This window comes from Hippoglossus stenolepis, chromosome 7 (assembly GCF_022539355.2).
Source record: "Hippoglossus stenolepis isolate QCI-W04-F060 chromosome 7, HSTE1.2, whole genome shotgun sequence".
NCBI classification, from domain to species: domain Eukaryota; kingdom Metazoa; phylum Chordata; class Actinopteri; order Pleuronectiformes; family Pleuronectidae; genus Hippoglossus; species Hippoglossus stenolepis.
In genome coordinates, this window is record NC_061489.1 from 13,691,607 (window position 1) to 13,706,089 (window position 14,483).

General features: G+C 40.4%; 2 protein-coding genes across 3 annotated transcripts; one reads left to right on the forward strand and one right to left on the reverse strand.

Annotated features, from left to right (window-relative positions):
• Window positions 1-125: 125 nt before the first annotated feature.
• ttc9c (tetratricopeptide repeat domain 9C) lies at window positions 126-3,661 on the reverse strand. The gene is made up of 4 exons (XM_035161244.2): window positions 3,521-3,661; window positions 2,321-2,690; window positions 1,894-2,076; window positions 126-672 (listed from the first exon to the last, which is right to left on the reverse strand). Exons 1-4 carry the CDS (start codon window positions 3,554-3,556, stop codon window positions 515-517), a joined length of 747 nt encoding a protein of 248 aa, XP_035017135.2. The 5' UTR covers window positions 3,557-3,661; the 3' UTR covers window positions 126-514.
• A 1,392-nt stretch (window positions 3,662-5,053) lies between these two features.
• Window positions 5,054-13,833, forward strand: dpf2l (D4, zinc and double PHD fingers family 2, like). 2 transcript variants are annotated; one of them, XM_035161242.2, is made up of 11 exons: window positions 5,054-5,134; window positions 6,803-6,963; window positions 7,308-7,415; window positions 7,580-7,776; window positions 8,326-8,418; window positions 9,012-9,096; window positions 9,545-9,679; window positions 10,321-10,452; window positions 11,017-11,129; window positions 11,516-11,597; window positions 12,113-13,833. In XM_035161242.2, the coding sequence occupies exons 1-11, from the start codon at window positions 5,103-5,105 to the stop codon at window positions 12,196-12,198; spliced, it is 1,224 nt and encodes a 407-aa protein (XP_035017133.1). In that variant the 5' UTR covers window positions 5,054-5,102; the 3' UTR covers window positions 12,199-13,833. The 2 variants fall into 2 exon arrangements, with proteins under 2 accessions (XP_035017133.1, XP_035017134.1); XM_035161243.2 differs by having other exon boundaries at window positions 7,583-7,776.
• Window positions 13,834-14,483: the final 650 nt, after the last annotated feature.

The window sequence follows — 14,483 nt, forward strand, 5'->3', positions numbered from 1 at the left end:
GTTATTTGAGACAAAATGTGGCTTCTTATGGCTTATGATTAATAAAATATCATTAAAATCTGTGCTGTCCCTGAAATCCACCTACATTATATGTTCGAGGAAAAAAAGACAACCAAGCTTGGACATAATTTATAAAAAAATATTTTACTTGGAAAATTAACATTCACACAACTGACCAGACAATTGCGATCATGACTCACTATCAGAACACTGAGTAGTACATGAAGAGTCTCACGTTTCTGTGAAATATCCAAACTCGCTCTTTTGGGGGAAAAAAGGTCTGTTTCGATGTTGCTAGGAAACTAACATTCCTGTCCTTTCTATTTTCAGCAGTGACATCTTTACTTTCATACAGACCAGTATTCTGTATAACGTCGCTGTGTTACTGAGCTCACCTCAAATATCTAGGAGATTCAGTAGAACTAGTGTTTTAGGACATGTGATCATTCTCCAGTTGGTTTGCGATCAGCAGTCTTTCTAAGGTTGAGTTGTTTGTCACGGGTTGGCTGTCAGACTAAACTCCGTCCCCAGCTCCGTTGGTTTGGTTAACCCCTTCTTCGGAGCTGCTCTTCAGACCAGAGGAAAACATGCCTCGATACATGGCCTTCTCTTTTTGTAGCTCCCGATTCAGTTTCTCCTCAGCCCTGTGCAGCTGCTTCTTCACATTAGCATCTGAGACAGAAAAAACATTTGGGAGAAGGTTTAGAGAGAGGATCAGCAGGATTGTGTGAGAGGTGTTAAATGAACAATTAAATGAATGGATTTGATTTACAAAGCAATTACTTTATAGAGCTAAATGTCCTTGAGTGAAAATCAAGGACATGGAAAAACTTAATGAACTGACAGCGATGAATTAGTGCAGTGAATTTATTACAGTTTGCATTGAATTTGATCATTTTCAGCTCCGACTTTGCAGAGCCTCAAATATTCTGTCCGCAAGACCGCTAACGCAGACATTTCAAGTTCTAACACTTTTGTTTAATGGGTGAAATACTGATAGGCTGACTTTAGCTCCTTTTCCACTGATAGAAAAACCCAGTAACCCCCCCAACATCTGGCTTTTGTCTGCAATGGTAACGGATTAACTCCCGGGTCAAATGACTGCAGTAGACACACGTTTTAATCGGCTCTGGCTCCTATCGGCAGTGATGGAAACGTGACATCTGGCAGAATACATTTATTTGGCAAGACAGCAAGGCGAGGGAGCTCCTCAGTTTATGGGGCCTTTGTGACATCGAACATTTAATTTGATTTTTGTGTAAAAGAGGCATTTGTTACTTTTGACAGAGCCGACCTGGTTGTTTCCCACACACACTTAAGAGAGTGGTATTTATCTTCTCAGCTCACCCTTGGCAAGAAAGAAAAGCATATTCTCCTATTTCTTTAATGCAGGGCTCCAGAGTGCTAATTCTATCTGTACTCCTCCTCTACAACCTTAAAACATACAGGTAATTAAAAGCGAAGATATCTATTGGGGTTTTTTGTTGAGAAAAATGCTGCGGTGCTGGTTACAAATGTCCCAGCCCTTAAAGGCCCAGCCCAGACCCAACATCAGTGGCGGAGTTGACTTCTCCACCACCTGTCTCCTCTCTCCCTCGAATGATCCGAGGTGCAAGTAATCAGATTGTTTAATTTGTTTAATTTACACTCTCTGAGTAAAATGAGTAAAATCTAAAAGTAACTGGTTACTAAAGTAGTCAACATACAAAAAAGGCTAAAATAGCCAAAGAATGACTTGTCCAATTATCATGGCAAAGATATGGCATAACACTTAAAACATATCACTGTGGTGCCAAAAGGCAAAATTGATTTAAAAAATAATATTTCAAGAATTTTTTATTTTAAGACACCAGCCTGCTGTGGATGATTCCGATGTGCTGGCTCTTTTCTTACCATTAGGTTGTTCTCTGCCGGCCTGGATGAGATACTGTTTGGCCATCACTGCATCTCCCATCTCCAGAGTGGCTACTCCTGCCCTGTACAGTGCTTTGACATTGCCTGGTCGCCACTGCAGCACCCGCAGGCTGTACTCCTGCACACGAGCAAAGTCAACACTCTCTCTCTGCAGCAAACAGGCTGAAAAAGATAGATACGTACATACAAGTATATAAAATATAAGACTATATACTACTGTACTAAACTGCAGAGTAGAAATGATACGAAAGACTCCTTACAAAACTAGTAACTACAGGAAACTACTTCCTTATTATGAGAAGCTACCACAAAAATATGAGATCGATTATGTGAAATAGCAGTATTTCCACTTGAGTTGGATATTCTAGTGCTCTTTCCACTTTGCAAGTTATGATGTTTTATCTACCAGCTAAGTTGTTGTAGCAGTCCACTTGCGTGTTTCTCAGTAAAGTATCCTGTTCTGGTGTGAGAGCAGGTGTCTTGGGTCCAAAATCTTTGACGCGAGCCATCACGTCAGAGTCGAGGCCTCGGAGGATCAGGAGTGCGCGGTGATAACGGCCGATGGCCGAACGAATGTTCTTCTCCCTGTAGAAAGCATTTCCTTCTGTTTTCATTTGGCCAGCTTCCTCTAGCAAAGACCAAGTCGGCTTTGTCGAAGTCTGCTGGTGTCCAGAAACGCCTGGTTCCTCTGCTGCAGCTGCTGCAGCTGCTGCAGCCCCCTGCACATCTGAACACTCCTTCTCTGCTGCCTTCATTTCCGCAGTGGAGCTCATTAGCTGGTAAAATAAGAAACTTAATGTAAATGCATGCGTTATGATGCCATTGAAGAGCTTTATGTACAGATATAATTTTAAGCTCCTGTTACATGCTCTAGATTGACATTATAGCTGCAATCCCGATATAAAATATTGATACTGAAGTCAAGTGGATTGACATAAAAAATGGTTTCATCTCATGTTGGATTTCCTTCTGGACACATGAATACATGCAATATTTACATCTCTGCAACTACAACTGATGACATTTCAAAAAATGTATGCATTTTACCTGATAATTAAAGAAATAGTCATAATGTATTCACCACATAATTCATGATATTTTCTCTCCATCTCATAGTGGTACATAAACTGCTTTTAACAATAAAAACTCCACGTGTGTGTGTGTTACGTAACTGTGTGCGAGAGATTTTCATTAAAACATCAATGTGACACTTAGATTCCTATTTAAAAACAAATCTAATTACTAAAGAGACACCACACAACTCACTGAAGTTGATAATACTGACTTGTGTTAAACAACAGTAGCCACCTCCACTGTTCTCATTGGGTGTCTGTAACCTGTGTGAATGTGAGGCATGTTTAAGATAGCACCCTGTTAGTTTCTATGGTTACGCTGCAGGCTATTGTAGCACATGTTGTAATTAGCATTAGCAACATTTTAACGAACTTAGCCGCACGTTGTGTACATGAGACCGTTAACGGTGTGAAGCTAACCGAGCTAACTGTTACCGAGGCTAACACGAGTGAACTTCCCTTTAGCTCGGTCCAGGACGTGGACACATTCTAACGGTTCAATACATTGAAATGTTTGTTGTGCATCAACTCACCTTACACGTGGAAGATAATCGACCATCAGCGAACATCTACTTTCCCCAGTTGACAACCATCCTGCTGCTGCTGCCGCTCACTTCCTTGTTTTTCTGACAACGTCATCGACGTGCAGCGTTACTGCCCCCGCAAGGCCGGACATGGAACTACACCTGTGAGGTGACTCAAATGCTTCACAATATTGAGGAGATTATGTTTCAATCTGATTTGCAATAGTTCTCCTGTTATGTATTTAATATTATATGGCACATTTAATGGGTTTGCTGGTTACAGTTGGTGGAAATGTTTGAGTTTCACTTTTACAAATGTTATCAATGCCCTTAGATAATTAAGGAAACTGTATGAATAAAGTTAATACATTTTTGGTAGTGATTTTTTTTAAATAAAATTTTCTTAAAATAAACTAAAATTCAAACTGAGTGGCTTCTTTTAATGTGATGTGTGAATCACTGTAGATTCAGACTAATTAAATATTTGATTAAATTATTACAATCAATTTAAATCTTATGTTAATTAAGTAAAAACAAGCCTATTTATTATTATTATAATAGTTACTATTAATAATTGATGCCGCTATCATTGCTGCTGTTATAATGATTCTATTAGTATCACTATTATTGTACTGTTACTTGTCAGCGCTTGAATGCAACACTTACATGGCTGTTCCAGGTCTTCTCCTTTTATTTCTGTACTTTCAGCTTACTTGAGTTGAGGTAAATGGCTGCTCAGCCTCTCTGTGCCCTCACTACAGTTTTCTCTCTGAAACTTGAGAGTTAGTTTTTTTCTCCACTTGTACTGAATGTTAGCTCACCATGTGGACTGTTCAGTTTCTCTGTGATATCGTCAGGTCTGATATGGTCAGGTCTCATCCTTGAGAAGTTCATAGAGACGATGTATGTTGTGATGAGGTGTTTATACAAATAAAATATAATTAAAGATTGTAACAAGTGCTTTGAATGGGCTGATAGTGGTGATGGATCGTGATGGTGGTGGCAGCTGATCATGGACTATGATTACAACAAGACTCCTATATGCCTACTCATATATTCTACGATTACTGACAATAACTCCATTTCAATTGTCATTGCTGCTCCCCTCATCTCTATCAGACAATTTCTTATATATAAATATTTTAAACATCGACAAACCTTTCCATTATGCTAAGACTGTTTCTCCTAATCAATGTTGTAAATATTGTAAATTTGTTGATGTGTTCAGCCACACGCAGCATCAATTGCACTTCTGTCCGCCCTGGGCTTATGATATGTTCCAAACATAACATAACATAATGTCGACTCAACACAACATAACAAAACATAACACAACATGGCTCCCCTCTCTTCAAAAAGTTAAGTTAACAGGTTATACATAATTGATGACTTCATTTTTAATAAACTTCGATCTGCGTGCATATTTAAAGTTGATTAATGTCAGTGTGGTTCTGGGTGCAGTGTGTGATCCTCCAGCAGCAGTAGTGTGTTGCAGCAGAAACTGTGCACGTTTTCACCGCAGGGGGCAGTAACGGCCAATAACAACTGTGCGCAGGCGCAGTGGGACTTCACACAACCGCAATAAGCAATCATGGCGGCCGCCGTCGACAGTGTTGTGAAAGTGTAAGTTTACCTTCATTTATTGTAAGAGTAGAGCGACCAGCCACGCTGGGGCGAATGTACTGATCTGTATAGTTGTGTTACTGCGGAATGCTTTAGTCCGCCAACATGGCGTCATCTGTGTTGATTATAAAAAGTGTCCCAAGAGAATAACGTTGCCCACTGAGCTATGGTTAGCCTGTTAGCTGTGGGACAGTGTGATAGTGGAGCAGTGCTTTGGCCGCTGCTCGGCACTAACTTTAACAGCCAGAGGTGTGTGGAAGGTGGTGTTACACACATTCTGACCTAACTGTTGCTGCACACACGGAGGAGAGGGTTCATGTAGCGGGGGACAGGCAGCTTGGCGGGCGCTTTGTTGTGGCGAGAGCTCGCTAACAATCAACCTTTTGTTCTGACGTCCCTGCGTCGACACGCTTAGTGTTGGATGTTCTAACGAAGAGTCCCGATGATGAACCGGGACAGAGACCCGCCTGCGAGCAGAGCACAGGGCAAAGCGATCCACTCCAGCGAGAGCGAGGGTGGAAAGAAAAAGTGTATTTATCAGGAAAGACGCGTAATCGTCACCACTGTCATTCCTTTTATTTAACGTTTCTGAAAATGGCTGCCACATTATGATACAGCTAAGAAATCCCAGAGAACAGGAAGTGAGATTATGAAATACAGTGCATTAGAATTGTGCAGTGAATACCAGTCCAGTGATTACACTGCTCCTTTGTGTGGCACCAGTTGTGATCATAATATTAATGTGTTGTCGAGTGCTGCAGCAAAGTGTAACTTTACCAGCCTCACTGCAACCTAAGAGAACGTGTTTATTTAAGTGTAAATCTTTTATTTCCTAACCTGTGAGCACAAAAATGTTGATGCACTAAAAATGATTGAATGATCAGCGTGTTAATGATCTGTATTTTGTCAGGTAAGAGGAAATTAGTGCAACAATATTACTCAGGTAAAAACTTTGAAAAATAATAAAGGGAATTGTCACCATGATGTAATTTCTTGATCAGGGAGGACTTTTATTTTTTTAAGTGAATGTTTTTAACTCCGAACATACCGTGGTCATAATTATTAAAGGTAATTTAATCCCTTATTAGTCCCACTACGGGGAAATGTGCCGTGTTTCAGCAGCTAAGTGGATAGTGGAAAAACTCACTCAGTAAAAGAAATAAAAAAGCAAATATACAGGAAAAATACATATATGGTGTTACAGTATTGCACATATAAAGATTGAAATTGCAAAAATGTATGCAATTCTTTTAACAAAATCATTTTCATGGATTTCTTCAGGAAAAAACAGAGGCGTATTTTTGTATATGTAATATTTAGAACTGCAATAAATAGTCGATTAATCAACCATTGTCAAACTATTTGACCATTTGGTTTGTTAATTGGACAATATATGACATTTTTTGGAAGAAGTCACATTAGTATTTGGAAAATATTATTATCAATTGAACAAATTCAACACCATGTTAAATGTAAAACGTGTGGAACTAGAGTAGATTACATACATTAAGAGATATTTGTGCATTGGTAAAATTAAGAACTGTGCAGAGTTTGACTCACTGTTTGTTGTTTCTTGTTTGATTTGCAGTATTCCTACAGCAGTCATTATTAATGGTCTTTCCAGATCTGTGTTATTTGACCTGTCAGTGTCCCACCTCCACATTTCAGGCTGGGAGAGCAGTATTACAGAGATGCCATGGAGCAGTGTCACAGTTACAATGCTCGTCTGTGTGCTGAGCGCAGCATCCTCATGCCTTTCCTGGACTCTCAGACTGGGGTCGCCCAGTCCAACTGTTACATCTGGATGGAGAAGAGACACCGGAGCGCAGGTATATGATTGGTGCAGAATGATAATTCAGTATTATCGTTTTAAATCGACTTTCAGTTCAGTTATAGTATATATGACATCGTTAAATCATGTCATCATTTTGCAAAACGAGTGATAAAAGTTCTTGTTTTATGTAGATTTGTTGATTATTCTTTCCAAGTTGTGACATATAAAGTAGTCTCAATAATAATTGTCTTTTTTAATTTTTGCATGCCACCTCTCCAGTAAGCACCCAATAAGGCACATAAAGGTCCATTATTTACAGAGTTATACATGACAGAGATCATACCACAGCTCACTTTATCTGATTGTTTTATCCATTTGTCCTGTGATATGTCACAATAGGTGTAGCTCCGGGGCAGCTGTACACCTACCCAGCCCGTCGCTGGAGGAAGAAACGGCGTTCTCATCCCCCTGAGGACCCTCGCTTGGCTTTCCCTCCTCTCAAAACAGGTATCACAACTTTTTCCTTCATGCTGGTGGAAGTTTACTGTTGAAATTTAGTTTTAGATATATTTAGTATCTATTTATATTTAATTCATTGGTTATGTAAGCACGTCTTTTTCTGTCTTGGTGTTGTGTCATTGCATGCATTACTGATGTTTTGTTGTGTGCAGCAGAATTGGAACTGGGTTTGAAGCGTGACACGTTGGCCGCTGCGGATGGCAGCAGCTTGGAGGCCCTGCTGAAAGGGGAGCCCCTCGACAGGAGGAGTGGAGTGTCAGACCCCCGCGCTCCTGAGGATGACCAAGCCCCCGTGGAGCCTCCTGCCACGTCCACGGCCACTCACACGTCCTCCGGGCGCATTCGCAAGGTCAGGCTCAAAGCTCGCGGGACACTTTTGATCAGGGTCAATGCAGCTGCGATGTAGAGTACTGGACACTGCGTATAAACAGGTTTAGATTGTTTTATGATTGTTTGCTTTCATTATGACGCTTCAGTTTGAGATTATTCTTTTTTTAAATAACTGCCCTTTAAATTCAGAATAGCAGACCACAGACCTCTGCCTATTCTAGTGCTGCATAATTTTAGCTTTCATCTTAAACCTCCTAAATTTCTTTATTTTTAAGTCAGAGGAGCTGTTTGGCTATTAACCTTTTAATCATACTCATTTATTTGCGTAGCTCAGCAGAGAGAGCAGAGAATACTGTTCTTGAATAAGGATCAATACTCACCTTAGACCCACCACATGTCCCAGTACGCCGTAGTTTAAATACTCAAAGACTTGACTTGAAAACCAGAATTGGAAGTTAAGACATATCTGAACACAGATAAACATCCGGGAGGCAATTTCTTTCCAATCATCCAACAACACACAGTCTGTATATTAAAATGAGACCTAATCCAGACCCTCTCACTGCAGAGAGTCCTGGATCACGATGACTACCTGGATGACCTGGACGATGATGACTTTGAGGATGAGACTCCCAAGCGACGAGGGAAGAGCAAGTCCAAGGTGTGTGTCACGTCTTATTCAGCCGTCGGTCCCTTATGGGATTTCAAAAGATTAGTGTCTGGTGGTGAAAACATCACAGTGATCAGTTTAAATGTAGGAGTCAAATTTCTGATCAGTTTCACCACAGATTACAGCCCAGAGAGCTTTTATTTCACCTTTTGTTGCATTTTTTTCTTCTACAGATTTGTCATTTTTCAGGCAAACATTTGGTGGTTCAGGGTTTTCAAATGCGATAATTTTGGATTACATGATAATTTGGTTTTGAATTCACAATAAGAGACATTTATAGGAATCAACTTTTTCAAGTAATTGAAAGAATTAAATGCTGATGACGAAAATAATCATTAGTTGTAGCCTTACACACATAAAATGTTTAATTTCTTTATTTTCTTCCTAATTGATTTATTTATCTTTTTGGTTTTATACTTGGTAGTAAACACTCTTAAACTGTAAGTCATTGTAGCCTTTCTGTTCTTTTCTAATATCTAATGTTTGTTGTTTTTTAAGTTACATGGAAACTAAAAAAGTTCAACAAAGTGTGAGTTGCTGTTTCAGAAGTAATGTCGCTTTCTACTGCTGAATGTGCTATGTAGGGTCGCAGTGACAAGAATGGTAAGAAGAAAATGGAGGCTGCAGCCGCGGCGCTGGAGGAAAGAGAAAAACCTTACGCCTGCGACAGTGAGTACCAGCTTCCTTTTTTAATGTCCGTTGTGTAATGCATGTCAGCAAGAAAAGCTTTTGCTTTTCCCCCTGAAAGACAAAAAGCCTTATGCCTTGCATGGTGTGATCTGAAAGACCCCATCTGGCACTGAAGTTTAACAACATAGAGATTGGAATAGTTGCCGGACTTGATGCGTTTTTTTTGTTTTTAAAAGTTTTTTTTCCTGAGATGCCGCTTCGTGTGTGCTCTGTAATCTTCTGCTGGCTGTAGCTCACTGTGCAAATGCTCACCTCCGCTGTATGAGTTTGAAATAAGTGTGAAAATATGTTTAGAAAAAAATGATCAAATAGGCGGTTTTGGGGGAAATGAACAGCAGCATTTTGTGGTTCCACCGTGGGCCTGTACATAGAATTAGCCGCCACCACTATAACACTTTTGTATGACCCATGTGTGTTTGTGTGTCAGTCTGTGGGAAGCGCTACAAGAACCGTCCTGGCCTGAGCTACCACTATACACACTCTCACCTGGCAGAGGAGGAGGGCGAGGACCGTGAGGAGATCGAGGCACCACCCACTCCTCGCCAGCCCGAGGAGCAGAAGAGTGAGTCACTCTGTTGTGCTGAGAGAGAGAGAGAGAGAGAGAGAGAGAGAGAGAGAGAGAGAGAGAGAGAGAGAGAGAGAGAGAGAGAGAGAGAGAGAGAGAGAGAGAGAGAGAGAGGTGTGGTTGCATGTCGTGTAGCATTTGTGTTTGTTCAAGGGAAGTCTCTCTCGCATTCTTTTTTCTCTCCCCCCACTCTTTTCATACTGGTTTTGGGGGACTAGACTTCATGTTCCAGACTGAAATATGCTTGCACATTTAGGATTCTTGCCATTTTAATTTTTTGCCCCAGCATATCATCCATCATGTATTTAAAATAAAAAAAATTGTACCTCAACATATCCATTGCATTGCAACAAGTGCAATTTGTCAGTTGTCATTCAGTAGTTTGGATCATGATTCAATGCATCATCAGCCAGTTACTGATACTGTTGTTTGCAGACATGGCATAAACAGGTTTGTACTTTAAAGTCTAAAATACATTTGATTTGTAAACTGTATTTTAATACAAGTGGAGAGCAGCTTTCCAGCTTAGTTTGTGTGCAAGAAGAAGACAGAGGTTTTGAACTGGTCGTCCTTGTTGTTGGTTGAGTGGGACAGTTCTCGTGTGCACTGAATAGTCTCTCTACTCACCCCCTGCTCAGCTACCAAGAAGGGTCCCAATGGACTGGCGCTGCCCAACGATTACTGTGATTTCTGTCTGGGCGACTCCACCATGAACCAGAAGACTGGCCAATCAGAAGAGCTGGTATCCTGCTCAGACTGCGGACGCTCAGGTATGAACTTTTCCTGTCTCCACATTACTAGTTGACTGTACGCTAAGGCCCGCCCCCTAGATTTACCAGTGGGTCCTTGATTTGAGGCGAAAGTAAACAAAAACAGGTTGATGATTTCTGAAAGCTGTCTTTAGCAGATATAATCTGCTTTAGCTACCTACATTAATCAATATAAGCCTCATGTTGGCTGAGTATTTAGTTTTTACTGCTTATTTTGAAATGAGAATCCTGTTAAAGCTATCATTAGTAAACATTTGATGGTCACTTGATATTTTGTTACCTGTAAAATGAAGATGATGTATTTTGTTCTGACATAACCGTGTTCAGCTGCTTAGCTCACATATTAAAAGTTTTCTGACTTAAACTAAACTTCTATTGAAGAGTCAGACAACTTCAGAGTAGCTACACACGTGTTCATACAGTCCTCACAACTCAAAAACAACTCTAGACTTCTAAACATCAATTCTAAACATCACTGTTATTCCAAATCCAAAGCTTGACAAATTTGCTGTGCCTCGATCAAGTTGTAACTGATGTTAATCCCATGTCGTCTCCTTCCTGCAGGCCACCCGACATGCCTGCAGTTCACACCCGTGATGATGGCGGCGGTGAAGACGTACCGCTGGCAATGCATTGAGTGCAAGTGCTGCAATGTTTGCGGCACCTCAGAGAACGACGTGAGTCTTTTTAAAGTATTCTCAGCAAATGTGTCCTCAGTGTTTCCCAAAAAGAACATTGTTGACACGGTTACAAGCTGCTGTGGTAGAAATTGTGGCATTAAAAGAAAAGTTTACCTTAACGCCATTATCAGATTCGCCCTTTGGTGCAGGATGTTGTGGCTGTACTTTTAAGACAAACAGAAAGACCAGTCAAATATTAATGTTCAGTGAGAAGCCTGACCTAATAAATTGAGTCAGATTGAAATGATTACATTTATAGATAAAACAAAATGATGCACAGTTGTGACATTTGTCACTTGAGACATTATGTTTCTAGGTGATAAATGTGTGATCTCCTCTTATCAGGTCATTAGAGTGAACTTGTTGCTGTTGTGTGTTCACAGGACCAGCTGCTGTTCTGTGATGACTGTGACCGAGGCTACCACATGTACTGTTTAAGTCCCCCCATGACTGAACCTCCTGAGGGTGAGCTGACCAAGTGTTTGTTTTTTTCTTTGAACCAACAGTTCAGAACCTAAAAATATTGGATTTATAATATTTTATTTTGGAAAACAGAAGCTCAACCTCACATTTTAGAGCTAGAAGTTGTGAATATTTAGGTGTTTTTTGTTTATTAAAGACATGAGTTTAAATCAGAATTGTCAATGATTATTGTTTAACATTTCACAGTTTCCCTCAGTGTAAATATCTTGTTGGAACAACCTACATGTTCAGTCACAGCATGAACAAATGTTTCCTACTTTTAAGGTATAAAAGTGAGTTTAGGAGAAACATCAGTGTTTACGAGATGAACAGATGTTAATAATTGACCAGTCCAGTTACTTTCCCTAAATCCGACACTGTTGTTTGCTGTGATGTTTACAGACAACAAACTGTACTTAGCACATTCTTCTCTAAATGAAATCCAAGTGATGCGTGATGATGTGTTTCTACGCCCACGGTTCTTGACTCCTCTCTCGCTGTGCTTGTATGTTTTCCAGGGAGCTGGAGCTGCCACCTGTGTCTGGCTCTGCTGAAGGACAAAGCCTCCATATACCAGCAGAACCAGGGCTCCGCCCCAGAGTGACGTCACATCAGTAAGTCGGACCCCCTCAGCAACGGGACCCCACACCCCCCGGTTGAAAAACATCCGACCTCTCAGTCCGGAGCTGCAGGCTCTGTCCAGATGTAGCTGAGCCAGATCGCAGATCAGAAGCCTTCATATCTACAGCGTCAACGGGGTGAAATGCAAAACCAAAACAGACCTCAGATCAGTTAAGATGGGGATCAAACCGCCACTAACCTGCCTACAAAGTCCCTGCGGCTTGCCGTCAAACACACACACACACACACACACACACACACCCACACACACACACACGCGCGCAGACGCAGACGCACACGCACACACCCAAGACACAGAGAGCATGAAGTAACCATAGTAACTGCTGTCTCCATGGGAGCTCCCAGGAGCAAACGGATTGGCATCACACGCTAATTATCTGCACCCTGTCACACTCAAAGACGCAGTGTGGACTGTCAAGACAACGTTTTTTTTTTCTGCCAAAATTATCTATTTTTATTCCCTGAATGTGGGAAAAAGACAAATTCACCATGTGTATTGTCCAAGAATATTATTATTATTATCATTATTATTATTGTTCTTGTTGTAGTGGACTTTTGTCGTGGCGTTTGTCTGTGGACTTCTGTCTGATCCATCGCATCGGTTCTCTTTTCAAGAGGTTTCCCTGAGGGGATCCGCTCAGTGCCAAGGTCCTTCATCATATGAAAATACACACGTCACACAGAAACTCATCACTATCACCTAAACCCTTGTTTCATTTTAATTCAGCAGGACAAAGACAATGACTTTGACTTGTTAAAGCTCTTAGCACAAAATTTCGGGCCTCGCTACTTTAGGGTTTGCTGCGAAACCAACTTTTCACTGCTGATTCTGTTACTGGGTCTATGAGTTAGTTTAACCGAACGCTATAGAGCTGAGCATGTAATGTAGGTTGGCCTCTTTAGATAAAACACATCTTAGTATAATGTCATTTCTCAAACTTTTCTCTCCATCAGACAAAGCTAAAGTTCTCTTATTTTGAATAACCCGAGTCAGATACTGATAGCAGCTCCATGTTTTTAGCCAACACACAAGACTCGTGACCATGAAGGTGCATCCGCTTCTCAAAGATGTTTTTGTGGTAGCTTTCTAGAAAAAACGTTCGACAGTGACATCGTCCTTCACCAGTGATTGTAGACAGCTGCTGTCAGAGCGACGACACACAGAACCATTAACCAATTGTAGCTGCTTTTATCATTTGTCACACTGAGGCAGATTTGCATGCAGACTGCACCTGTACGAATGCGCACACACTCACATCACAAGTGGTTTTTGTCATATTGTTTGTAATTTTTTTTTTTACATTTTATATTACCTGATAATCCATTGGTATTGGGAGTTTTTCTAGTAGAATTTTGTAAAGTCTATCGTATAGCAAACACTTCAAGTATATAGCTCCTAATGCATTCTATGTACTGTATTGACTTTTTATATTTTTGTTATGACTGTGACATGTTTGAATTTATTTGATTATTCTGAAATGTCAGACCTCCATTATGAGTATTTGTAAAATTATGTACTTTGTTGTACTATTTTTATTTTTACATTTATTTGGTATGAAAGCCAATTTAGCCTGACTGAAATAAAGATCACTTTGAATTTTGTGTCCACTGCTGCATTAAATACACAACTAGACTGGCACCTTTTAAAGTCCCCTTATGACACCACATTAAAATTCACTATATTAGGATGTTAATTTGGATCTGCACCACACTCCAAACACTAAATATCATTCCCCTAAACATGTCTGTCTTTATGCCTCTGCACCGGCAAGAGCCAGTGGCCGGATGCATTATGTATTTGGGTTGTTCGTCCGTCTGTCTGGTTCTCATAACGGCAATGTCAAAAGAATGACTAGGGAATTTCTTCAACTTTGATACAAATATTACTCAAGGATGAACTGATAAGATTTTGGTGATCAAAGGTCAGATAGTGTGTAGAAATATGTACACGGAAGCTGCAGTGGTTGCTGGAAGCATACAACCGCAGTGTGGTAATTCTTGTTCTTCATCAAGAAACATGAATTATCCTCTGAGAAATCAAAGAAAATCAAAAATGTCCTATCTCACAATGTTAAGGAAAGTGGAAAAATAATCCTGTATGCGCCCTGATCTGGATCCACACCAAAATTCCAAGAGTTCTTTCTTGGATCATGCCCCCACCCCTACATAAAATGTCACAGGAATCAGTAAAGTAGTTGATAGCAGTTTTAGTTTTACATAATCCTACAAACAAACAGATAAAAATGT